The 27,215-nt window shown below is 50.7% G+C and overlaps 1 protein-coding gene across 1 annotated transcript in view; it reads left to right on the top strand.

The window, feature by feature from the left end:
- The window catches only part of LOC122377753 (homeotic protein Sex combs reduced-like), a 55,094-nt gene extending 32,394 nt beyond the window's left edge, over positions 1-22,700 (top strand). The window contains exons 2-4 of the mRNA XM_043358143.1: positions 16,897-17,217; positions 17,521-17,617; positions 20,989-22,700. Of these exons, the coding sequence (XP_043214078.1) occupies positions 16,897-17,217; positions 17,521-17,609 (410 nt within the window). The 3' untranslated portion in view covers positions 17,610-17,617; positions 20,989-22,700. The remainder of the gene's footprint in view (positions 1-16,896; positions 17,218-17,520; positions 17,618-20,988) is intronic.
- Positions 22,701-27,215: the final 4,515 nt, after the last annotated feature.

Raw genomic sequence — 27,215 nt, 5'->3', positions numbered from 1 at the left:
GAGAGAGAGAGAGAGAGAGAGAGAGAGAGAGAGAGAGAGAGAGAGAGAGAGAGAGAGAGAGAGAGAGAGAGAGAGAGGAGAGAGAGACCGGTGTGCACCGGCCGGTCCACAGGTGGAATTTGGCCCGGTCGCCGCCGTTGCCGCCAACACCCCGGCCCCTGTGATGTCCACCGGCGTCCAAATTTGGCGACGGGCCGATGCGGCGGCGGGCCCGGCTGCCGCCCGGACAGTACTGGGAATCGGTAACGGCTGCGGCTGTATGTCATCAGGCCGTGCTGCCAGCAGGCCAACACTGCTGTCCACTACAGCTGGGAGGGTGGGCCAGGTAATGATAAAACTGCCGGGGTGTGGAATAGCGATAATTTGCGGCCAAGGAAGGTTTGATGAGCTAGTGGTATGGTGTTCGTGAGAGAAATTACGACTGTCGCGAGCATTGGATGTCCCTCGGGACGGCAAGCAACGAGTTACCTCACGATGAATATTGAGATGTTCTCGCACGAATGCTGAATGGTGTTAGACGATCTGGGCTGAGAATACAATATTCATGATGGACTGGGCATTTTTCCTTGCGTCACAAAGCCACAGTTCTTGTCCTCAGCTTCCGACTTAATTATATCCCTGTTCATATTTATACAAAAATGACAGCCATACGAGGGAAAATACTCGTATGCGATATCCAGACCTTACAATACAAGCTTCAAATGCATCCATCAATTGATTGTAAATGTTTTATTGCATGTTTTATGGCTAATGCCTTCATAGAGCATGCATTAAAATGTGACAGGAGAGAAGATAATGGTTATTTTACACAGGTTTCGGTGAGCCCTGACGACGTGACTCAAACAATTGAAACCGACAGCTCCTTCTACCTGTATTTGCCGGCTTATAGGACTCGGACGTTGCCACGACTGACAGCATTCCTAATTACATCAACAACATATTCATAGATTTATTTGACATTCATTCTTATCACTGTGATCGAAGGCATGATTACAGATTATGACAGCCATTTCAGGATCATCGTTGTGACATGCGACAAGACCAACAACTGCTAATAATACCATATTACGCCAACAGTCATTTTTATGCAAATTTTGTTGCTGACTCACCGCCTTATTTCTAAGCTTGCCTTACATGGACCATTAAATAAGAAAAATACCCTTAACCTTTGGAAACCTATCGATTCTGGGAAATATGGCTTAGCCACACTCGATAGAAAGAGAAAGTGCATACCTAATTGTTATATGCATCCTGCCGTTTGAAAACGCAAATTGGTACACAAATCATCCTGCAAAAACAATGCTCATTTTTATAGAGCACAAGTTGTACAATCGACAACCAGCATTGCTACCTATCACAAACCGTCACCAACTCGCATTCCTCCCATCCCGGTCTCCCTTTCTCCCCGGGCCGGACGCACCACTGGCCTGCATTCTCGGGTGTTCCTGGGACCAGGTCTCCTCAGTCGGCTCACGATCCGCCCCCCGCGGCGTCCCGACCTCCGTCGGCAGCTCCGTGCCGGCCCGGCCAACGAGCGCTGAATACCGTGTGTACACGCAAACACGCACGCACGGACACACACGAACACGGTCGGACCGGGGGCCGGCCATAACTCACTGGGTCGCGCCCGGCCGCGCTGTGCGCCGGACTGGACTGGCTGTGGGGCGGACTGGGCAGGGCGTTGGGAGCGGACTGGGCGAGAGAGGATCCGTTGTGGGCTGACCTGGACACTGGGGTCAGGACTCTGTAGAACTGGGCGAAAGCTGGATCAGATTTTCTTAGCTGAGCTGGTCATTGCGGGCTGGCCCAAGAGCAGTTTATCCTGAACTCAGCTAAGCCCTCGCTCACTGCGTTGCCAATCGGGTCTGTTTCTGTTCTGACTGCAATGAACAGAAGGAAAGCCTATAGTAGCTAAACCGTGATTCAAGTTATTTCTTATCTACGTCATCAGCGACTTCCTGCAAGTCCTTTCCCAGGAGTGAAGATGAGTCTTGCACAAGGATCCATGCTTGGACCCACACTACTGTAAATATTCTGATCACCTGCAAAAACTTGGACTTATGCCAAATCATGAATGCACCGGTGCTACGGAGAATCGCACTCGGTCAGTCTTGCAAGCGGTCTCCACGAGCGCCCCAGTTGACTGGAGGAGAAGCGAGGTCACACGCCACATACCTGCTGAAATTCCTTAGCCTCCGAGTGACCACAACTGCAGGTTGTCATTGTATGCAACATTTCTGGAGCATGGTATTAATGCAGCCTGATGTTAACATGCCAGATGAAGAAGACCCTCAGGGCTCAGATGCACATGCAGGAGTTATTGGGAACTCCCCACCAATCACCGCCTGCAGGAGTGAAGGCTAATCGATTGAAGTCGACATGGGATGGGGTGTGACCAAGGCACAGTATCACGTGGCAGTCCTACGTCACTCGATGATGTTACAGAGGAAAAGCTCCACTTTACACTGAAGCCAGGCCAGATTACCGTATCGTGATGCAATTTAACGGTGTGCGATATACTTGGCGGCAAGGCATGGTAAACTTGACCTTCTCTACCTTCGTACCTACATGAAAAGTGTAAGTTCCCCCCAAAAGTTACCCGGCTCACAGCTGCAAGCTTTCTGTGCTTCAACATTGCTTTCTTGAGATGAACGGAAAGAATGCATAACTGTTAGCCATTGTACATCCCATAAAAACTGAAACGGTCGTCGTTCTTTCCCAGAAGCATTCATATGTGATGTGGAGGTATGTCCGATGCTTCACTAGAATAACTATGCCTTTTTGAGCATCATTCATTCCCCTTAAACGCACACGCCAGGTGAGACGCCTCGCACTTGCACTTTACGGTGTGCTCATTTATTTTTCATTCACTTAACTGCGTCCGTTTCACACTTACCCCAACCGTTCCACTCTACCTAACCCCTTGCTTCGTACCCCCGGCCCCCTGTACCCCTGGTCCCCCTGTCACCTGAGCGGCTGTAACCTGAAGTCGGTGACCATGTACGGTGACTCGGTGACAGGGCGGTCCGTCTGTGATCCTGGCTGACCGGCCGTCAACGACACGCGGCGTGAGGTCGTTTGCAACGCTAATGACCATCGCAGTTAAATGGATCGTAAAACAGCCGAATCGTTTCAATTAAACATACTGCCGTTCAACTACCAGTGCCCCCTTCATCGTTGGTGGTGGTGGCTATAGCGTTACGTCGCACGGCCAAATTCAAAGCACATAAGATCACCCCTCGAAGGTGCCGCGATTCTATCAGAGCTCACTTCTGACACGACAAAATATCGCTCATCTGCATATTAACATACATCTCAAACAGGCGCCGAGGAGGGGACGGGCGACTGGCGCGGCCTCCGCCGTCCGGGGGTGCAGTTCATTGTAACGCCGACACCGGTTCGGCCTGTCGCCCAAACGCTATCGACCGCGCCAATTATACCAACAGTATGCTGAGTGTGCTTGGTGCACGGCCGCCTCGTGCACGCCGGTCGTGCACGCCCGGTGCATGACGATCCGCCTGCACTGACGGGTGCAATGTTGGGATGTTTGTTCGTTCCGGGCGGCACGGCTGTCCGACACGGCGCCGGGCAGGGAGGCCGGGCCGATACGGCCGAGGTATGGCGACGTCTCTGCCACGCGCTCATTTTGAGGAACTCGTGGGGGGATAGGGTGACGGAGTCCACCCTGCCCAACTCGGCAGTGTGGCGTGGCGGATGCGGTCTGGCCGCAGACAGTTGCGTGATGGGTGAGTCGTTTACGAGACGGCGGCAGCGGGGCGCATTAAGACTTAATCGGGGTTCGATCGGCCGCTAAGCCGCATATAGGGACCTCGGTTTATTCAGCTGACGGCAGGGGATTATTTTGAGATGGTGACCTGGTTAAAGTTCAGCGTTCAAACGTCCAGGAAAGACGTCTCGGTCAGTCCACCCGACCGCCCCGAGCCGGACAGATGACGATAGTCTGCTCTGAGTGACACTCTGCTAATAAATGATGCCTCCGCTGTCACCTCATTAGAGAACCGCTGAGCTAGCTTGTATCTCGTTAGTACCAAGTGCACATAACAACTGTTTGCTTTTCGCAACGGTACCGGCCATTCGTTTATTCCCACCAATCTTTACGATATCACATCACTGCAGCGCACAAGACAGGCTAGGTCGAGTTGAATACATCATTACATCATTATTTGGCTATTTCGTTCTTTCCATGCTTTTTCAGTGTCATGTGATGCTGTTAAAAGGACAAGTTGCAAACAATTGATATTCGTTATAAATGTCAGCAATGCACTTATGAGACCAAACATGTGCGCATGTGATTAATCGCTTAAAAAATGACGGGAACGTACAAAGCGTAACAGGCATGTACTTACTAGTAAACAACAAATGCTATCAAAGCCTCCGCCCCCTGATCTAGCTTCTACATATACACGGCCTGTTTTCCCGTGTTCTTGGCAAGTATTTCATGTTCACTCTCCAGTCAGTGTCGTGTTTGTAGCGTGTATCGTTGTGCTATGGATGCAGCCAATTTGTTGACAGGTGAAATCACACATTCGTGCTCAATCACTGAATGCTTTATTGACTAGCAGGTCCAATGTATTATTCGGCTCTATTCCCTACATGATGTGTATTAGGATAGCTTCGTGAAGCGCTGAGCTCACGAACAGCATTTGGCATGCGGTGAGGGGTCCGGGTAAGAGAGTTCAAAGTCCAGGGTTGTGGAGAGGGCAGCGAAACTTTGCTTAAGATTTGGTGCGATAAATCGTCAAAAAAAGAGGAAATTTACTCTGCTTAAGCGTAAATGGTGAATACCTGTTGCTTAAAAGCAACAATGCAGCCAAGGAAAAAGTTATTGGTGAAATAGCAATGACCAAACACGGAGATCACTCAATTTACTCCATTTTCTATTTATCAGTCCCTTCACATGCTTAGTTTCTTGTAAAGGCCGGTGTAAAAACACATCACCATTTAGCTAAAGAATATTCTGCATGTCACTCGCTCCTTTCCACAGTCATAAGCTCATTGAAAGGCAAATTTGTTGCACAACGCTGCAGCATTCAGCTGCTTCTAAAGAAACCATGATTGAAGCGTCGTGACGAAGCGATGCTGAGCCCAACTTCACTCAGCCATGGGTGGAAACTATTCGTTGGGGCTCGGTAATATGGTTCATGTGCTGCAGCAATAATACCATTATATTTATTTTTCACTATATGTTTTAAGCAGCTTGTGTTTGAAATCAACGTCTTTATTATTTATTCAAAGTGCCCGAAGGTTGAATAGGTGAATGCTGAGACTGAATGGATAAAAATGATTGTTGGGTCTTATCACAAGTCTCCTGATTTACCAATCGGTCGATGCTCATTCCATCTCTGTAATAATACTAAGCAAAGTAACATATCGCTACCATAATACCAAACAAAATCAAGGGAGCTCTCTGAAAACAAAAATAATCAGCAGCGTTGGCAACACAGACTCCGGCGGCTGTATCTGGTAACACAGTGCCTGGCTCCGGTGGACCCAGACGCTGCAACAACACTGCCAAGGCCGTGCCGGCGCGACCGCCGCGCCCGGCCGCTCTATTTATACGCCATCGTCGTGACTCTGTATGGATGAGATCGTTAACGACCGCAATCAATAGTGCCATGGGCCCGGCGGACGACGACGCTCGTCCGCCGGCCGCGACGGCGACGACAGCGGCCTCGCGGCTCTCCGTCATAGAGTGACTGGGGAGGTCGATTAATTCAAGTCGTATGGTCATGGGGCACGGCCGGGCTGGTGTCGCACCCCGAGGGGAATGGTGACGTCACGTGACGTCACAGTGTCACAGCGACCTTGCACCAGTGATCGGAGCCGGTCACGTGACCGCCCGGGTCCAGCCGAGCGCTGTCTGTGGAGGGAGTTGAACATGGTCTGTTTGTTTTCTCGATAGGGGTGCCGAAACAGGCGCTCTGTCTCGGCTCGTTTATAAACAGCTATTGCGCTCAAACGGCGCCGGCGGCGGCGAAACAGGCGCCCCGCGGCGCTCCTGGCGCTCCTGCGGCGCTTCTGACGTGCGCCGACGACGGCCGCGAACACGGCACGAGCGCAGCAGCTCTCATCGCACCGTCGTCTTCCGCTCGCGCCGGGCGCCGTTTGTGTGGACAGCTCGGCAGCGCGGGGCAGCCGTCAGGGCCGGAGCGCCGCCGCCCGCCGCACCTGGGTCCGCTCGCCAGCCGGAGAAACGAACGAGCTCCTACTTCTCATAAAGCTCTGGCGACACGCTGCCTGTTGCCACGCTCTGTTGGGTCGAGACTTACGAGCGGCCACCGCGCGCCGCCGAGGAGCGTCCAGCGCGCCGCCGGCCGGGCCGCGACGACCCAGTAGTGCATTCTAATGAGCGCTAATTGATTTTACATAAGAACTGGTCTAAAAAAGGCCCATAACTCAGCGGCGCCGGCGGAAAGTGGCGTACAAAGGGTGGCGCTCGGCGCCGGCCGGTCGCCGGTCCCTCCCCTGCCGACCTACCTGTACCGCCGCCGCCGCCGCCGCCGCCGCCGCCGGACGGCGGGGCCGTATCGGGCGTCGGATCGTCGCCGACGATGAGAGACGCGCCGACACCGGTGACGGCCGCTGACAGATCCCGTCCGATAGGGGACACCCGTCACCCAGCCGCACTGTCATGCATATTCAGCGCGGTTGAGACCGGGCGGCCGCCGCTGTGAGCGAGATGTGCTCGGTGAGGGGAGGCTGCTTGGTAAACGGTGATTTGGCGAGGGTTGTGGGATCGGTTGCTGGGCCGGGGGTGTTCTGATTTGCTATGACGCGCAATACTACTCCAAGCAAAGAGGAACCAGCGACGGCAATGTTGAGAGAGGTGTTCGGCATCGCTTTCAAATTTCTTGCTCAGCTCGGCTCGTTTGTATCGTCATGCTATTGACATTTGTGGCATAAACGGGATTAGGTATTGCAAGCTGAGATTATGCAATGGATGATGCGGTTGTTGTGGCTTCGCTACCGGAAATAGCTCTTTTTTCCATCCCAGTGTCAGTCGACCTTAGCGCCGGCTTACGTCGGCATTTTCAACCGACAGATGCAGCGTCACGGCTTAACTTTTCCCGCTACATAAATTATTCCAGCTATTAGTTAACGTCGCAACAATTCACTTAGAGTCAATCATCTCACACAGCACACAAATGGCTCCTGCTAAAAGTTTGACACATAACATGGAATCACTAATACTTGCTCATCTTCTGACATTGCGGCGCTGTGTGCAACCATTAACCACCAGCGGTCACTGCATGATAGCGATGCATATTAAACACGACAGTAAATTATACCGCGAAAATGGCGCACGCATATTTCCATCACCACTGATACACGGGTGGATAGCAGCGCCAGGTTCGGGGTCGTGCGCTTATTGTAGGGTCGGGGTACCGGACCAGACCGTACGCTTATTGTTGCATCAATCGAGCGACAGGCGGCGTCCAAACAAACCCGGCTGCGACGCTGACGGCATACCGGTGACAGTCACAATAGGCACCGAGCCGGGCTGGCTGAGCGCACCGGTCGGCGCCGGGCATGCCGGCAATGTTGATGAGCCCTAAACTTCGATGTTATCTGGTCGCGAACGGTCGTGGGCGCGCATCAGAAGGGTTGGCCGCCGCCCGACCGGCCTGACGGGCTGCGGAGACCGGAGACAGCGTGGAGACAGCGCGCGGAGGGCCAGACTGAGTGGCGTGGCGGCGACCTCCGGCCGGCCGGCGCTCCGTGCGCTGACCGGCCGTCATCAGCCGTCATCCGTCATCGGCGGGCCGCTGTCATGCGCGGCCGGTTTTTCTCGGCGCCTCGGCGAGTCCAGGTGGAACACGTCCGGAGCTGTGCGCGGCTCCGCCGGACAAGTCGGACAATCATACGATTTATGACAGTCGCTGACCACCTATACGGCCTCGTAAAGCGTGTGGCGGCGCGGATTCCGGCCTGGCTGCCGGCCAGGTGCGTCGCTGCCGGTGCCGGCCGACCGGCATGCCGCCCCGATAAAAACTGGACCTGCGTCGGCGGCCCGCCAGACGCTCTGTCTGGTCCGGCTCTGTGTGACGCAACGGCGACGAGCGCGGCGATCGCGACGCTTTCCAGCGCGCCGTCTGCCGCGCCGCGAGCGCTGGCGGCCCGACCGCGGCGGCTTCCACCAATCAGCTCGCGGGACCAAGATGGCCGCACTCGGATCGGCACGTAATCCTGTCCGAAATCGGCCGCCCATTTGTATCCCGCCACTGGGCCGGCTTTACGATTCGATTATCACGAAATGATCATAATTTTATGGTTTCCCGTTGTAGTCGAAACCACGCCGCCGCCGGCCGCTACACGCGGCGGGACGTCTCTGTTACTCGGCGGCGGGTCAGCTCGAGAGAGCCGCTGCGGCAGCGGTGGGGTGGCGTAGTGAACTTGCGGCCAGTCCGGTCTGCTTGCTGTGGTATCTACTCCATCTACGGCTTCTGTGCAGCGCGAAATGGTACACTGCGACGAAAATGTCACCGCTATCTCTACACATGTCGACACAATTGAGCAGACTGGCTCGGCGGGGCACGATGAGGTGCAGCGGGGAGCTGGCCGCGCCGCGTCTTCGAGAAGGCAACCTTCGCGAAGCCGTCGACCGCGCCGCGGCTGACCGTCTCCCCACGGCTTCGCGTGCTGCCCGCGCCCCGCCACCGCCACCCACTCGCTTTGTTTGCCGTGCATCCTCGCGATGCAAATCAACATTCCGCGCGACTGCAAACGGGCAGCGCAACTTAGCGTCCGGGTTGGTGCCACCGCCGGTAAATAATTCATAACCGGCGGCATCATTATCGCTCGCACAATCGGGCGAAGCGCGCTTCACACCACGTCCGTCTCTCTCGGAATAAATCACAGTTCACGGCGCGCCCATCACAGTTCGCATCTGGTGACGACGCGGCTGCGGGACCCGAGGGCCAGTGTTCGCCACGGGCCCCAAAATCCCCAGCCCAGCCCGGCCCGGGCCCATGGGTTCAGAGCCCGGCCCAGCCCGTAGCCCGCTCTTGGCAAATATTCCAAGCCCAGCCCGGCCCGGCCCGTCAAAAATAGCAATCTAGTTATTGTCTTAGTCTATGGCTATAATAAGCATGATTGATTACACTATTTTGAGAACAATTCAAATTGCATGAATATTAACATGGCAATCATGACTCCCTTCTTTTCAATGAATATAATCATTTCAAGCACCTATGGCACAAATTTTAACAGTAACAGCAAGCACCTCAGTCAATTAGGTCATGATTACACACCTATAAAAAGTTTACATGATTATATTAACTACATTCTATGAGTAAAGTTATCTTGCAAGCTGATGTGTGTGAACATTATCATTAATAATTGGTGACTCTAATGCATACTTGAAGGAAGTATTTGCAACATACTCTATACTTCCCAGCACTTACCAGCAGAAAAAAAGCTTGACTTATGGGAATTGATGAATCTGTCTGGGATTGACCTTGCTGTTAAATTCACTCCATAGATGCTGCAATATCAAAAGCCTGAGAAAGCATACAAAATAGGTGACACTAACTTTAGCACTGTCTTCCAAAAAAAGAGAAAATCCATCCATTTATCAGCAAAACTGATTTAATCTATTTTCAATTCATGCCCACGTGTCAACCGAATCTCTGTGGACAACTATCTGCTACTTTCCTTGCTATTTTATGTTAGGCTCTTTTCAAGATATGGATATCGCTAGCAGCGTAAGCAGAAAACATGGTAAGCTTGAAATGTCATTGGGTACTTTTGCGACTTGTACGCATCATCATCATCAATCGAAAATGAGCGAACACTTCTTGATTGTCGCAGCTGCGGCAGGTAGCGATTCTGACGAATTGTATAATAAAACATATATGATCAAGTTTTTGTTTTGTTTTTCGTTCGAGTTTTCAGACTTCGTGATTTTGGTTTTATTTTTCATTGGTTTAATTTTGTTTTCACCTTGATACTCACTTAAAAAACGTATTTATTTGATATACTGTTGTGTATACTACCTAGATGCCGCCACATAAACATAGCGCCGCCGCCAGCCGCCGCCATGATTGCACATTTTGTTGAGAAGGGGCTGGTTTGTTGTGATTTATTTTGACAAATTTATGGACATTTAAAGAAGCTTTCATCGCGAAATACTCTGTAGAGTTCCTCGTTACTTACAGTGTGTTTTGTGAGTATCCTTTTAAGGTTCTGTTCGTTAAAAAGCCGTCGGTGAAGGAAAAAAGACTGTGTTGGAATTGTCTCACTATCGCCATATATAAGTGTTAACTTAATGTAGCCCTGTAGCCCATCATTGTTGAGTGGCTTCTTAGTTTTTGGAGTTGTAGTGCTAAGTAAGTTGTTCTGATGACTACATTTTAACTTTTATTAACAAACTAATGATGCTAGAGATTCTCTGATCTTTTTGGTTGCGGAATTTTTATGAAAACCCTCCTATGTGTGACATGATGTGATATTGGATAATTCTCAAGATTCCCAAAATTCAATATCAAGTAGGTTTTCTTTCACATTGCTTAAATTTGGTTTAGTTTTTGTATTTTCCCAGTGGGTTTTGTTTGCATCAGTTTCCAAATTTTCTTAAATTGACATTAGTCGCAAAACCCATAGTGCACAAAGTTCTTGGCCCGGCCCATCCATAGCCCGTTAACTAATGATATTTGGGGGCCCGGCCCAGCCCGTAGCCCAGCCCGGCCCGTGGCCCGTTGGGCTGGCCCGGCCCGTGGCGAACACTGCCGAGGGCTACCGGTTCTGTTTGTGATTTATTTCGTGTGTCGGCCGACGGGCCGGCTGGCGGCGCGAGAGGTGCCCAGAGACAGGTGCCAGAGGTGGCTCATTTAGGTGTCAGTTGGAGGCGTCTCTCGAGTCGGCGGCGTCGGCGGAGAGGCGCGGCGGGAAGCGAACCGCCGGAGAGTCGGGCCGAGCGCTGGGTGAGGTCAGGCGGATCCCGGATAAAGAGCTGCTGGAGAGGGTTGGAAGGGTTGGATGAGGTCAGGTGGTTCCCGGATGAAGTCAGGATGAGAGCTGACTAATGCCTGAGACAGTGTCCATTGGAGATAAGCGGATAGTCTGCTGGTGTGCCTGGGGCCTCAGTGGCTAGTCTAGCTGAATGCTGGCTTGGTTCTGGAAGAACCTGTTGGCTGTGGCCATCAGAGTGACAACCCGAACTTATACCACACGTCTGCCGACCTGCCCCATCGCGCGTGAGCCTCACGATGCCTGCAGGCAATGAACGTTTCTGGGCACATTCTGGTATCGAGCGCTCCCGGCGAGGCACCGAACTTTTTACCAATGAGTCCGCTGCCAGATTCAGAAGGGTCACCACCGACCCAAGACAGTTTGCGTTGGCCATGGGCATTTTATCGCTTGGTAACATGCATCACAATGCGTTCACTGCTTGAACTGCATGGTGCAACTTATTCAGAGAGAAATTGCAAATATTCAGGACTATTGCATGCATGCATATGCTTTTGAGCTTCTGGTCCCTTGTCATCAAATCAGTGACGCACGGAACGAGGATGCATCACCATCTTCTTATGCATCCTATATAGCGACACTGTAGCCTCCAATGCTTTCACGGTACCCAGTTAAGGCGTTTTTAAGCGCACCCAGAGGCGTAACTCAGTGTAATCCAACCTCGCCCACCCAGCAGCTGTTTACTTACGCTCAGTGGAACAATGAAGTTACTCAGGCGGACAGCAGAGATGTGTTTGTGAAGTTAACAAACTCCACAACTTTTTACCGGGCCGAGCGCTGTGGAGCGAAAGAAATAATTCAACATGCAGGATTTAGTTCGTACACCCTTCGTTCGGGGGTTTGAAGCCATTTCGTAATAAATGTGTCACTCTGACTCTTATAAGAGAATTTCGGGCAACTGACATGCTTCGTTTTTATGGCAATCATTTGCCAGTAGGTAGGCACAAAGATGACTGGATTTGCATTATTTAATCAATGTTCCATTTAAAAAGATATACACGGGGATGTTCAAGGAGCAATTAATGCATAAGACATAAATAATTTCTGCCTGGAAACGTTTGTCTGAAAATCGCTTTTTAACATGAGAGTAACTAATATTTTGAGTAGGTACCCTCAAAATCAGGGATCAAAATGACAAGGTCTGATTTTTTTAGACGTTCTTGCAACTTAAAGGTGCAGAAAACACAGACGAAATTTCACTCTGCCGGCAAATCATTCCACATACCTGACCGACCAGAACTTATCATCAAACTGGCATCAGACCAAATCTGCATGCAAACAATATGACGTAACACTTTGATTTGAATTCTGATAAAACTAAGAATGCAACACTCCCTACAAACAATGCTTGTTGCGTCAAATATTGACCGTCTGCGTTCACAACTGACAGTATCCACTTTTCATCTTACCGACTATGAATGTGAACTTGAAGGGCTTGAATGATTCATGTTCATGCTCATTCCTTATTTTCCCAATAAGGTCTTTTGACGACTTTAGTAGCTCACATGGAGACTCGTGTGGGCTCATCACCAGTTTTTGTTTACGTGCCAGCTGCAATTAGCCCCACAATGGATACAATCATGACGATTAGGCGTGCTAGGTGTGCACCCGTTTATGTTATAAGGTCACGTTTCCCAATTATATCAGTTATTAATGGTGTAGCTCGATAAAAGTATAATTTCTTATATCACTCAGCAAACTATTTAAAAGAACCGTAACTAAAGCCAAACGCGTATAGCTTTTTATTTCTTTATCAATTTTCAGAGGAGCCATTATCATCATTTATACGCCTAGTCGGGCCTTCCTAGGACAATCGACATTCAGAAGACTGAGTCAGTCGTTAGGTCTTGACACTCAGCTGAAATTGCGATTAACTGGTGCCAGTATTTACACTCGGTAATGGACTTCGGTAGTCTCGGACAGAGCTGACGTCATGAGAGGTGCGGTGGCCAATGGTCACTCGCTAAAGCGGCCCTTGCTAAACCAATCGAGCAATACAGGGAGCAGCCGAGTGATGCTTTCTCATGGCGCCTGCTTCGCCGTTCGCGTATAAGCAGTGACGGCTTGTTGCAGTTTAAACCACACAAGATTGCAGTAGCGTTTCCCCACTCCAGCTACATCAATGAAGAGACTCGAATACATATTGCACAATATACTAAAAAAACGATTGGATTTTTGGATCCACCTACAGACTCTCGGCTAATTTCTCTGTCCACATACCAGTTCAAGAGTCATATCCGGTCTCTCAGCTAACGCCTGACAGAGCAGGTGACGGGCGCGCCTTGTCTCGCCTGGACATCTATATAACCCTCGCTGGTGTGTCGACATTCTCAATGGCTTTCTGATTACCCTTGATGAGTCTTGTAAACGCTGATACTCATCTTCCGATCTAACCCTAACGACGTGCTTCCGCCAGCGCCGAAACCGTTGATTGATTCCGAGCTGCTCCTTTTCTTCTTGGTAATAACACGGTCTCATGTCCTTCTCAGTTGGAAAACCTGTCTTTTTCTGTCACACCACTCCATCTTGGCAGGGCTTCGCCGCCCCACACGCCAGGTTGCTGGCTCTTTTTCTGCGCGATCAAAGCATGATTACCTGTCTTCCCACACCTCTTCTCTTCGGGATGTCCTCTACCTCTTCTGGTTCGTTCACCTTATCCAAGAACGTCAATGCTGCGACAGCTGTCGGATAAATCAGCCCTCGCCTCACCGCGGGAGTCCTGGAGCCGCTCCTCCGGGATGGGCCAGGCCGGCCGACACCTCTGAGCTCTGCTCGTGCGCGTCCGAGCGCCTCCAAATGCGTCCGCCCTGGTGTATGTCGGCGCCGCTGCCGCACGGCCCCATTGTTCGCCGCGCCGTACCGGAACGGCCAGCCGAGCCGAGGGTGGCGTGCATATGTAACCAGCGCGGAGGTCCGTGTCGGCGCGACACTCGCAGTCAGCAGCGGGACCCATTATGTCGCGCGCCGCGCGGCCCACATTGATCCCACACTGAGCGCTGATGCAAGCGCGTATGTTTTCATTTGCGACACGGTGCGTCTAAGTGGGCCGGCAGACGCCGCCTCGCTCGGACCACACACTCTCGCAGACAATGTATCGCCTCCCCGGCAGTGTCCGCTTGCAGGGTTCATACATAATTGTCCGCGCGGCGGTGAGTCATTCGACGCTCAAGGGCGCCGCTCGGCTGAGGTCGCAGGAGGTCGGCAGGGTCAGTGAGGCGGTGGGCGGTCGCGGGATGTCGGGTGTCAGGGGCTCGTGAAGACGGCCGAGCGGCGGCCGCCGGAGTCGAGGCCTCTGTAGCAGGCGTGTTCGCAGTCTGGTGGGGCGGAGACGCTGTCGGCTGATGTCCGTCAGCTTGGCGGAGGGGTGACAGGGTTTCCCAAGACTGCTGAGCGCTCAGCCACGCCTATCTTTTCAGCTGCAAGGTTCGCCTACCTTCAGCATGACTTCACATGATCGCCCACTGACCTTCCCGCCTTCAATTGACTTCATTTGGTTCCTGACTACGTCACCCACTCCGCACCCCATCGTCCCCAATCTCCACATGATCACAGACCTCTCCAATCGCCTCGCCCTTCCGGGTCTCCCACCAGGATTAAAACAGGCTACCAAATGAAATGATTGATGGCGATCAGCGTTTCGATGGATGGCTTGCATGAAACCTCACTCAGACGCCTGTGTACCTCGTATGTTTTCGTGGAGCGTCAGCCATCAGAAGCCGAGGGCTCACGATGTTTACCAAGTTAATACCGCTAAACCGTTTCTGGGTGTGGCAAGACTCGCGATGCCCGGCGATCGTGGTGATCCTGTGGCTTGTGCACGGTGCAGCACCCACGGCGGTGCACTGTCTGTGCATACCTAACCGGCGCTGACTATGGTATCACATGACGCCGAGAAAGTGCATGTAAATCCTCCGTGGGACGCTCACACCTCGCTGGTGGCCGGCAGACTCTGCATACGGGAGCGCTCCGCGACAGTGGTGTGATTGAGTAACGCTCTCACGGCGCCGGGAACTTCTCACACGCTTACTACCACTCTCATGTCTCCGCCTTTGGTCACTGCCACGTACCAACATAACTGTTGAAAGTTTTGTATCAATACTAACGACATTTTTTTCGTTATAAACGCCCTCGCGAAAATATCGTCCACGCCGCCCTGTCGCTCGTGACGCACCGTAGTCCGCGTCGCCGCCGTCGGTGCCCCAGGTAGACGCCTTCAGCCGAGACCTGAATACCACTGAAAGGGTTGCATTCAACTTTTCGCCATTTCCGCTGGCGCCGACCGGCGTGTTCGGCGAAAGGTAATTTATTAGCGCGGCCCGATCCATCAGTGTAGTGGCCAGAATGGCGCTGATGGATGTCTGTGTATCTAAGTGGACCGGCCGGCCCGCCGGATGGCTCGATACGTCCCTCCCCAGTGGACGGCGACGCCGCTGCCCGCCTCCCGCCTCCCGCCTCTGCCTCCCACCGCCCGCCTTCCGCCTCCCGCCTCCCGCCTCCCACCGCCCGCCACCGCCGCCGTATTCGTCGTGGGGTGACATGAGAGACGGACGCTGGTCGACGCAGGGCGTGCGTCGATTCCGACGCAGGCGATAGGTGACCGCTGGCCACTGCAGCGGGCTTGATGAGGTGTGGCGGCGTGTGAAAACAATCCCATCAGAGGCCATTGACTGCAGACGCTGGTCGGAACTGAGACCCTTTCACGGGAGTTACTAGTGGAAAGAGCTTACTGCTCCTGCAATTTGATTGCTGAAGTCCACTAGCTGAACGTCTTTTGAAGAGAGTGCTATTCACTCAACCTAAGCGCATTCCACATTTATCAGAAATCGATATATGGAAGAAATGATAACTCTTTTGATGCGTCAAACACATTGAAACGCCCCCTTCCTCACCATCAAAGCAAGCCGCCTGCCAGCCCCTCAGTGCCCAGCCGGCAGTGCTGCCACACCACCGTTGGCCATGGTGGTCTACCTGGCGGCCAAGGCGGCGCGCTGGCGACACAGGTGGACGGTCACGCGCCGTAGAAACATTAGCCCGTCGGCCGACCCGGCGCCGCCGCCGACACTGTCGCTAATTTATGGTGCCGCTTTGTTGGGATCGTTTAGCAGCGTTAATTACCTCTGTGTAATCCCATCAGGTCCTAAATCAGTCGCAGTCGTAAATAATCGGCCCGCTGGCGTGACCTCCTCCACCGGCCACGCGCGGGTAGAGACTCCGGACAGCGCAGGTTACTTGCACAACGCAGTGCATGATGATGTGCAGGAAACGCACAGAAGGGTAGTAAGTGTGACTGCAGAAACGACTGGAGAGGCGGAATGGTGACGGGCATAATAAACCTGTTTACGCTTGTGATTTGTGATAAAGGAGTCGAATATGATTGCGAATTCGCTGACCTTAAATTGCGAATTTGAATATAATCACACGTCATTAATGATGCCTCACATTTATCAATAAATGAGACAAAACAGGGAACAGAAAGTCAAGCATGATCAGTGATCATTTTTATCCTCTTTTCGCCTCCAGTATCCGCTTTTTAACCCCTGGAACAATTATTGGAAAACGATTTTCATTTTATTGACTTCCCCATAAGCTCGACATCTCACCGAGTTCTCTCCCTGACGTCCCGACCTTTCCCTCTTCTGTCCGGTGTCTGTCACATGCAACGTCGCCGTCACGCCCAAATGACGTCACCGGGTCATTGTGCGTGCAGCTGACGACGTCCATCAGTTGGTGACGCTGACTGATGGTGTTTATCATGTGATGCTGTTCATCATGTCGGCGTGGTGCCGCCCGGCGGTCGAGCGTTGGGACCGGGCACGTCACTGGAGTCTATCTAACGTCACTGGGGAATATCACATGTCATTGCTGGATATAACAGTAATAACTGACGTTAAATTTGTGTCTTTCCAGGTCAAGTGAACGCCAACGGTGAAACGAAGAGACAGCGGACATCCTACACGCGCTATCAGACCCTCGAACTCGAGAAGGAGTTCCACTTCAACCGCTACCTGACGCGCCGGCGGCGGATAGAGATCGCGCACGCGCTCTGCCTCACCGAGCGGCAGATCAAGATCTGGTTCCAGAACCGGCGCATGAAGTGGAAGAAGGAGCACAAGATGGCGAGCATGAACGCGCTGCCGCAGATGCCGCCTCACCTGGCCGGCATGGGGATGCCGCACCCGCACCACGCGGCCGCCTTCCACCCGGGCATGTCGGAGCAGTTCTTCACAGGTCAGTCCGGTCAGGTCAGGTCAGCGGTGGTCCCGTATCGCTCGTCGCTCGCGATGATCTAGCGTCGCCGGTCCGCCGTGGGCTCGTGTGATCTGAAACTCTCAGACTCTCTTCTCTGTCTTTTCACTGACGCGTCTCAGTCTGAGGCGATAGCTAGTCACTGTAGTTGCGTAGCCTAGGTTTTCACTAGGTTCTGAGTGACGGGGCCGGCCGCGGAGTGGCGGTACTTGCCCGAAATGACGCCCGAGGCCGGCCCGCATGCCTCTACTGTCGTTCTAATCCGACTCTGTTCTTTTGTTCAAGGCTTCTGGGGCTCCGGCTTCCAGGAGAGTATGTACTATCCAAAGGACGCCCAGGCTCTGCAGCTTGCCTATAGCTTAGCGAATAAGTAGTGACGCAAGTACGTATGACATCTTTCTGTCTTTCATCTGTATGTGTTCTGGAGTAGTTCGCAGTTTGTATCAGCATGTGTTTTTATCTTTTCTCCCTCTTGTCCTGGTAGATTGTGTGATGTGTGTGAGTGTACCGATATGTTGATAAATTGTGTAGTTGCCAAGTTTTCGTAGTTTTGTTGTTCAATATCGAACGTCAAATACTTTTTTATAGTCCCAAAGTATGTGTCCACATGTCGATATATGTGTGCCCATGCCAAAATCGTGGAGCTGCGCCGCAGTACCTAAAAACGCTGCAGAACAGTTTACTTTTGTCCCATATTGTCCTGTACTAAATGTGAAATCCCGTGGGGTCTGTCTGGCCGTCCTGCTATCAGTGGTGCTTTTTGCAACATGTATTTTGTGACTAGTTTCTATGCAAAAAACCTGCAGTGTCCAAACCTTAACCGTGATCGGATCACTGTGTCTTCAGAGCAGCACATTTTACGGGAGCTAATGATTTTGGGACCGGTGTTTATAACCTTCATCAACGCCGTCATTTATAGGAGTATTGTGCTTGTTTCCAAAGCCATCGTAACTTAGTTGCAGTTAAAATATTCGATTAATTGTGTCTTACCATTTAATGTAGTTAATAAATTTGTTGCTTGAATTCCCTGTATTCTGTCCCGTACTTTGCATGCTCAATGTCAATTTAGATCGCAAGAGTGTACATAATTTTCGTAGAAGCATTTGAGAGATATGTTCACGGTTTCCCTTGATATAACCAACATTCCTCACAAATGTCGATGCAGTTGACGGCAATTTTTATGTTCATTACTATTATGGAACTTCAGTTGCACGAATTTTTATGGTTACCTTTATTGCTCGGTTGACATATTTTCTGGTCGCGAAGAATTTTAAAAGCAGAAATAAAAGAGAGATTGAAAAGGATTAAGGTGAGGGATAAATGGGTAGATAAATAACAAATCAAAACAGCTTTATTGGCAATGTGTTTCCCTACCATTTATGTTGTCAACTTAAGCATTGCAGTGAAAAAGGATTCCTGTGTAAGCACTTCATACTGAAAGTAATTTTGGACGAAAGCAAATATAGGCGACACTAAGGCAAATTTAATGTAGGCCTACATTATACATGGAATTGATCATGTCTTTCGGCACCGAAAACATACAATACCATCCAAACATTTCACCAGTCAGGAGCTCTCGTTTCATTGCAAAAAAGCTATGCTGTTTCTAAATTTTGGTTCTGCTTCTCTTGTAGTTGCCGCCATTAGAAATATTCGTATGTTTTTTTTTTAATACAGCTACCCTGAAGTTTACTTTTTGCCGTTCGAGGTAAACACTCAAAACGTTTAAAAATCGACGCTGCCCAAAACAGAAGTATTACCTATAAGGTATGTTTTTGGCATCACAGGTTCACATTGTTGCAGATACACACCTATGCAGTTACCTGATCAATATTAAAAATGTTGATGGCTATTGACCAGCCTCGCACACCTTGCTCGCCGGTACCGGAAAGTTATCAGCTGCGCTGGCCGGATGGCTGTCAGCCCTTCCTTCCAGCTGTCGAGAGCCGGTCGAACGCGGCACGCAGCGCAGCCATTTCTCACGCCCGGCGCGGCCGCAAAGTTTACGCCCGGTTCAGGTCAGCGCTCGTTTATATCCCACACTGGAAGAGATGTAATTCGGCTACAGGGAAATTAGACAGGCTCGGGCCTTTGGAGTGCGCCGGCCGTTCATCCCACCGGCCAACTTCCAGTGTGATTATATAAACTGTCAAAAAGACAAATTAGACCAGGCCGCTTTCGAATAAGACATGAGCGATTCGGGGTCGATAAAAAGATTGGTACATGCGCGCTCGTTTATCAGCGTGGGCTGTGAACGGCCGGTCGGCAGAGGGCGGCGCTCCGACGGCGGGTGCTGCGCTCTGAGGAATCTGGAGCTGTCGCTCGGCGCCGGCTCTCCCACGCCAGGACTCTGAATAGAGAGTCCGGGAGTCATTCAGAGTCGGCAGCGATAGAGCCGAGTCAGCCGCTCCCCACCCTCAGTCGGGCCGATGAATCGGATAGCTGTAACTACCCCCAGTCAGTCCTACCGGCATGGTGGAAAATAAATTAGAAAATTAGGTAGAGGAAATCATGCTGCCATAAAAAATCCGGCGGTTCAATGCTAAAATATAACGCAAAACTATGAGTAGATAATGGCTCTCTGAATCCTCGCGGCCAAAGATCAAAGGTTCCGCCGCGGTTACCTGACGCACGAGCCGCCCAGCCGCCGGCCGGCTCGGCCCGCCTCTCGCTCTGTTGCAATGTTGCAATGGCGTCGTGCACAGGGGCCGGCGGTGCAGCGGCGGCGGTCGGGCGGTGGCCGGCGGCCCTGGACCGGCCGCCGCGTGCACCGCGCCATCTTACACCTGACCGCCGGCGGGCAGACGTCATAACGCCGACGAATCATCAATCATCGGTGGGCGCGGGGAGGCCGGTGATTGGTCGCGCCGACAGCGCGCGCGGCCGGGTGGTCGGCGGGGGGCGGGCGGTCGGCTGGCCGGCGGCCCCGCCCGCCGGGCTGACCGGCCCGGCCGCCGCCGCCGCCGCCCCGCCGACACGGCAGGTTAATTGAAACCACTCGGTGGCTAGACGGCCGGGCGAGTATGAAAACATTCACCCACCGAGACCATTATGAAAAATGTGTAGTCTAATTCACGGCGCCGGCGATACATATCAAATGGAGGTGACGACTCGATTGGATAGTCGTGTTCGATCGGACGGGGTTTTTCCGATACGGGGAGGCGATCGGCCCAGATGCCGCGAACGATTGGATGATTGAAACAGATCGGCCCCGGCTGGAATCCTACCAACTCGCGGCGGTCGCCGGCGACTGCCGTGTTATCGCCAGAGTTTAGGACCGGGACGGGAGACGGATTTAATCTCAGGTGTTTGCCAGAACAGGAATCCGGCTCGGTTTTGTTTGTCCCACGCATTCCGAGAGGCTGATGAATACCATGAATACTTTTTTGAATATGTGGTGCTTTGAACGTGTCCTGCATGTAATATCGTGTCTCAATTGCTGTTTCCCAACGTGTGCTTATTTGTAGTATGTAGTGAGGAATTAGGGGTTGTCCATGGTGAAAACGTGTCTCTATGTCGTTGTGTAATGGCTTCATATATTTGTAAGCTATTATCTCCAATAATCCCCACAAAGTAGAATTATGTTTTTATTAACATGATAAAATCGTCCGTTATATTTTATGCATATCTTGCAGACATAATGCATGTCTCTGCGGTAATGTCTAGACCTCATAAAGTTTTACGACCCTATAAGTTTAATGCCTATCAGTTAGCTGATCCCTGCCTAGCACTAACGGTCCCGAATATTCGCAGATTTCGGCTACGGCTACGGAAAGCCGTTCTGAGACAACGCTGTCTGGTGGGCGGATCTGGAAACTCCGTGGTTCGCCACCAGCGGGCTCTCCTTCCTGCCCCCGCGGTAGAGCGCCGGCGGGCACCGGGCCAGGGGTCACAACGAGGTCACGGCGGGGTCACGGCGGGGTCACGGCGGGGTAACGGCGGGGTCAGACTCGCTCATCGCCCAGCACGGACAGCAGACGCTGCCACGGCCGGGGCTCCGCGTCGATTTTTGATGAATGACTCGCACAAGTTTGTGAGGAAGAGGAAAAAAGTCCGTCTGAACCAATCATCGACGCGTGAGCGTTGCCGGCGCGGTCGTGATGGACGATTTGGCGGCCGCGGCGGCCGTCAATTTGGTCCTTATTGGTGTGTGACGGCACGGCCGATTAAGGACATTCACATCATGACGGAGAGGATAAAAGGGCGCCCGGAGGGCAGCTCGCCGACGCCGAAGTGAAATACGTCTTAATTGATCGACTGACACCGGGATTAATGGTTACGCAGCAGTCGGGCCGGCGAGCCGAACTGGGACCGACCTGGGGCCAACGATCTCCGCTCGGCACGGGCGTCCTCCGCCGCTCTCTCCGCGTCCTCCGGCACTCTGCCGGCCGGCCGGCCGGCCGACCCAGACGCTGAATGTGTGCGTATATGTGTGTGGAGATATGGCAGTGGTTCGGTCTGAATACCCTGAGGCGGTGTGCCCTGAGGGTAGCTTAGGTCGCCAGCCCTAGGTGTGATTGTTGTCGTGTGTGTGAAGTTCCTGTTGGTTTGTGTGATTTGTGTGGGCGGCGGGACCCTGTGACCCCTCGTGGTCCCCTGGGCCCCTCGCTGGTCATCAGTAGACCCACAGGGTCGGCTAGGGCCGGAAGGAGCGGCTTTGGACGTTATAGAGCGCGGATCTGTGAGCGTGTTCGCCGGTGTTCGTGAAGACTAGCGCGTGTTTTGTACATACCTACCTAGTAATTTAATATCTCGCGGGGCCCAGCGGCGCAGCGGATATTTGTGTCAGTATTAATTTGGTCTTTCTGCGGCGCGCGATGCGACAGAAGCCAACCCGTTCAGTGTTTGTGACCCCGGCCGTGCGCCCTCGCCGCTGCGGCCCTAACACCTCACCGGACACACCGCCCCCGCCTGGGTGACCGTGCAATGCTGCTGTCTCTGTTGAGTAGTCTGTCGTGCGAGTGTGCGAGCGTCTGTGTCCGCGGTGCCCGCCCCGCCCCGCCCCGACCCGTCCCTGAATCACCGTGAGAGAAATACTCAGACCCCAAGCGGCTCAGCAGCCCAGAAACGAATCACGTACACTGTAAATGTGGATTCCAAAACACCTAGCGAATAACGTGCGCGCGGCCGCAGGCGTAGGAGTAGGCTCTCGTGGCAGAATATTTTAACGTATCCGTTTTATAGAGCTGCAATAGGCCTAGTTGTGGTGTCTGCTGCTGCCGTAGTTCGGTGAGGTGAGCTGCCGCGTTAGCTGGATGGCGGCTGCGCAGGCGCAGCTCGAAGCTCGACTGCTGTGCGTATTTCGGCAAGTTGTTTTGTTTTGACAATCACTATTCTAGATGACGGATCAGTGTTTTTGATTGCTCTTGATGTGATTGCTAAACTGCTTGTTTGTGACATTATTCTTGAGTGTACAACACACGATGTATAATGTATGTGTAAATATATCTTCATGTTCAAAACATCTTTATCATTTTTTTTTGTTGTTCACATTGTCACGTGAACGAGGATTTTGCTCCAGCTAGAGAAACGTTTTTTTTTTTTACTTGTAAAGCTGACGTCATTCCAAAACTGTACAATGCACATACACACGCAAAACAGGCTCGTGCGCTCTGATGTTTGAAGTACCTAACGTTGAGATGAGTAGCTCTGCAGCTATGGACATGATTCAAATAATTCACATGATTCTACGGACGTGATTCACGTGATTCTAGTGACTTTGTAGCAAACATGCAGTCGTAAAACTTGGATATCATGTTGACTTGTGTTATAAAACTGTTTTATTGTCAATTGAACCGTCAGACTTTTTTATGATAGCGATAACTAACAAATGTCAGACTGCTTTCAACAGGAAGATATAGAAAACTGACAGTTATGTCGCGACTATTGAGAAACAGCTATTCCATATTGAATCCATTCACGTATATGTTGAATGTGTAAAAAAAAAAGACAGGAAGGAAATTGAAGACCACAAAAAATGTGCAAAAATGTGCATTTCCTGATAGATTGATCTCAGTGGAATTCCCAAACTGGGGCTGTTCATAGTTCGAACGGCTTCACGAATTCAGCAGCATCTCGAACGAATAGCTCTGGACTAAGGGTCTGTTCCCGTCGCTCCTCCCAAAAAATCTCGGATGAGGTTGGATGAGCTTGGAGGAGAGCCGTTTCAGAGGAGCCACGGGAACATTTTCGCGAGGAAATCAGCTGTTTGCGGGCTGTAACGGTCGGCGATTTATGGCGCGCAAACATAAATCAAGAGATAATTATCGCTTTCTAATAAAATAACCTTAGATTAATATCAAACATTACTATTTAAAGATATCCAATCGTCATCAATCACTAAAATCATTTCCACTTCCCTCAAATCTCATTTACAAACAATTCACATTTGTACTACGTGCGCCAAATATGTCTACTCAAGAGCCTCCTCCAAAAAACCAACTTCCGTTTGGGATGAGGGAGGAGGCAAATAGTGGTGGTGAGATGTGAAATCAAGATGAGCTTGGAGGAGCTTGGAGGAGCGACGGGAACGATTTTTTGAAACGAGAGGAGGTTAGAGGAGCTTGGAGGAGGTTAGAGGAGCGACGGGAACAAACCCTAAGTCAGGAGACTGGTGAACTTCACTCTATCTGAAGGGCACGACCGGCAGTCAGATTTACGAGTCACAAACAAACAGCGATAAGACGAACGTTCATCACAAGCATGTGTCAGCGCAAGTGACAGCTTCTCTTCATGATATCAAGTATGTACGTTGTTTGCATTGTTTGCAATTGTTTGCATCGTAGTTAGCTATACGTTCACAGGACAGTTATCAGATGTGTGTCTAGCAAACGAAGAAGCGGGATATCTAAGCACTTAAAACGTTGCATGCGTTGAATACGACGAGTTGGAAGCACACTCCGGTCTTGACGAACGATGGAAGCAATCTGCTAGGCGCACTTCAATGATGACAACAATTTAAAGACGCTTGATACATTTCGCAATGCTTCTAAATAGCTACCTCGCCTTTAACCCGGCAGTTGCTGGGGTATTTCGCCACCCACCGTTTGCTGGGGGGGGGGGGGGGCGTTAAACGCCCCCAGCCGATAACTCGAGAACCCATAGGCGCAGCGAAACGCACGAGGCGGCAAACGAAAGAACGCGCCGAGACGCTTCAGATGAGTACTTTAAAGTTGAATTTTGAGGTCACAGGTCGGGTCAAGGTCAGGTCAAACACTTGAAATCGGGCTTTCATTAGCATGGACTTCAGGACTTCGCAATGGGCGCCTCTCGTCATAAATTCTGTCAAAACGATGCACAATCCATCATATAAGGCCTACAAGAGAGTCAGCTCCATGTAGGGGTCAGTCAAGCATAGGTCAGGGTCAAGGTCAGGTCAACCGGGTAGGCATGTATCCCAAAAATCAAAACTGATATTCGCAGCCTGTGACACATGTTTTATGGGTAATTTGGGGCGTGGAACACGATGATGACACTCATTTTATCATATGTGTAAGTGGTTGGCTCAAAAAGTTCAATTTAAGAAATGAATGTATCATGGTCGTGAAGAAGTCACGAGAAATTGCCAAGATTTAGTTCAAGATTTTGGAAAATGCGGAGCGATAATCAATAATCGAAGATAGCCATTTGATTGTTCATGGTATTGGCAGTCTAATGGCGTTTATGGCATATGCATGTCTATTCTGTGATTTTATATGATTTTTTGAACATATGCCATTTTTGGTCGAAAACTCAGAAATCATGACGTCACTAAAATCTCGATATCTCAAAAATTTTCCGACCGTTTTTTTTTTAAACTTCGTCACAATAAACTTCAATCAGTTCCCTACAGGTACCCTAAATTTGGCGCGCCTGCGGCGCGCCGTTCTTATGCTATGGTGGCTATGGCCCGGCGAAAAAAGTGGGGGCGTTTAACGCCCCCCCCCCAGCAACTCGCGGGTTAATAAGAAGATGTAGAGAATAGAGATCGAGGTAACAGGACGTCATTTTATTTATCAAAATCAGCAGGTAGGCATCATGCTGTAGTGCAGTTCTAAGGTGTAGAAAAACGTGCAACGATATTGGCTAAAAAGGAAAAAAGTTGTAAATTATCTAGCCCTGTTCTTGCATGAACGTTATCTTTCAAGCCACATCATGGTGGTTCGCCCGATAACCACGAGCATTGGATTTTGATAAATGTTGTCTCGTTCCACATCACAGGTCACTTGAAAGCAGCGTTTTGTTATGTTGCCCTATACACTAGTCACGAACATCCCCAATTATTGACAGATGCAACAGCTGACCCAAAATGACCCGTTTGGCGTCTCCACCACATTCCACCCAGTTTGAGCGAGCAGCACATCAGCGGCGGATCACAAAGCGTCAAATTTCAGATGGCCACCACTCGGTACAGATGAACGTCGCATTCGTCTCCCATGATCCACCGTCGAATGACTTCGGAGACAGCTCCAGGCGTGGATAAACTCGGGACGGCCGCAGTTTCAGATATATTTGTCTTACAGGAATCTCCATCTAACTTAGATTTTGTCATGTTCATGAAATTATTTTCTGTGTAACCAAATCATGAAGCATTTTTAGATGATTGTATAACATGGGCAAGCAATTTCTTCAGTTCTCAGCTTATGAGGATTGCATAGGAGATGCGTTTTTTTTTTTGCTCACAATGAAAAAAGGTTTTTAATGTTTGTTGTATTACACACAAGTAATTTTACTCGTAGATAGAGATGAATGTACAAAACCTGAAAAACAAAAGAACAGCTTTCTTTAGTGCTTGCCTAAAACATGCAAGCAGCCAACAAGTAACAGCTCAAATGCAAGATGCCATGCCTGCAATTCAGAATAAGCCCTTCACGTCATGTAGCAGCATAAAGTTGAAACCAACCGACAATTATCATTCGCCAAAAATGCTAAAGCTCACTCGACAGTCGACATATAGGCGAAATTTTTCGCCTAGGGTTGAGTCTTCCGCTCCGTCTGGTTGAACCCATGGTCATGCTATAGGCGCCCGTCTAAGCCGTGCTACAGACGTCCGTCTAAGCCATGATACACTGTAAACCAAATCTACAAGTTGGCTCCTTGTTACAAGTTTGGTTCCAATTCGCATAGGCGTCACCTTGTCGATACCTTGTCGATTCACCAACCCCAGGCTTGTTGGCCAACAAACTAACAATTTGTCTACAAGTTTGGTTCCAATTCGCATAGGCGTCACCTTGTCGATACCTTGTCGATTCACCAACCCCAGGCTTGTTGGCCAACAAACTAACAGTTTGTCTACAAGTTTGGTTCCAATTCGCATAGGCGTCACCTTGTTGAGTACTAGTCTGGGCCTTGTGGACCTACCAACTTCTGGATAGGCATATTCGTTTCCTTGTCGGTTCACCAACCCCTGGTTTGTTGATGAACTAGCCTTTGACTGGGCATTGCTAGCTTACAAATTGTCAACAAGTAAGTGTACTAACGCTCTGTTCGAACTTGTCAACAATCGCTTTGTTTGCGTTGATAACCTTAAGGACTTACGATTCGCGTTCGTTTTCAATTGCCACGATACTGATTCAGGAAATATTTTCTATACGGACAGGTTATTTTTTGGCTGGAAGTGGTGCACAAAACCATGACTGGCGTCAGTTATTGCTCAAAGGCTTGCGCTGACAAGAAACGAAATACTGATATATAATCAATGAATGCATACACCACATCCATTCGGAAGTTTCTGGAATCATTAGTATTTATTACGGTCACGTAATTAATACTATTGACTGGAGACAATTCTGAGTGCATATTTTCGAATAGATGTGGTAAATGCATGAGGTAGGTATGCCCAGTAGGTATACCTATCGTGCACCGTCAGCATATAAGTCTTTGAAGCAAGAACTGCTGCGTATGTGGAAGAACATGGTTTTGTGCACCGCATCAAGCCAAAAGTATAACATGCCCGTATGACGAATATTTCCTGAACATTGACCATAACAATCATGGCAGTT

The sequence above is a fragment of the Amphibalanus amphitrite genome, unplaced genomic scaffold (assembly GCF_019059575.1).
Source record: "Amphibalanus amphitrite isolate SeventyFive unplaced genomic scaffold, NRLGWU_Aamphi_draft 000050F_arrow, whole genome shotgun sequence".
Taxonomy (NCBI): Eukaryota; Metazoa; Arthropoda; class Thecostraca; order Balanomorpha; family Balanidae; genus Amphibalanus; species Amphibalanus amphitrite.
This window is presented reverse-complemented; position numbering and strand designations above follow the sequence as displayed.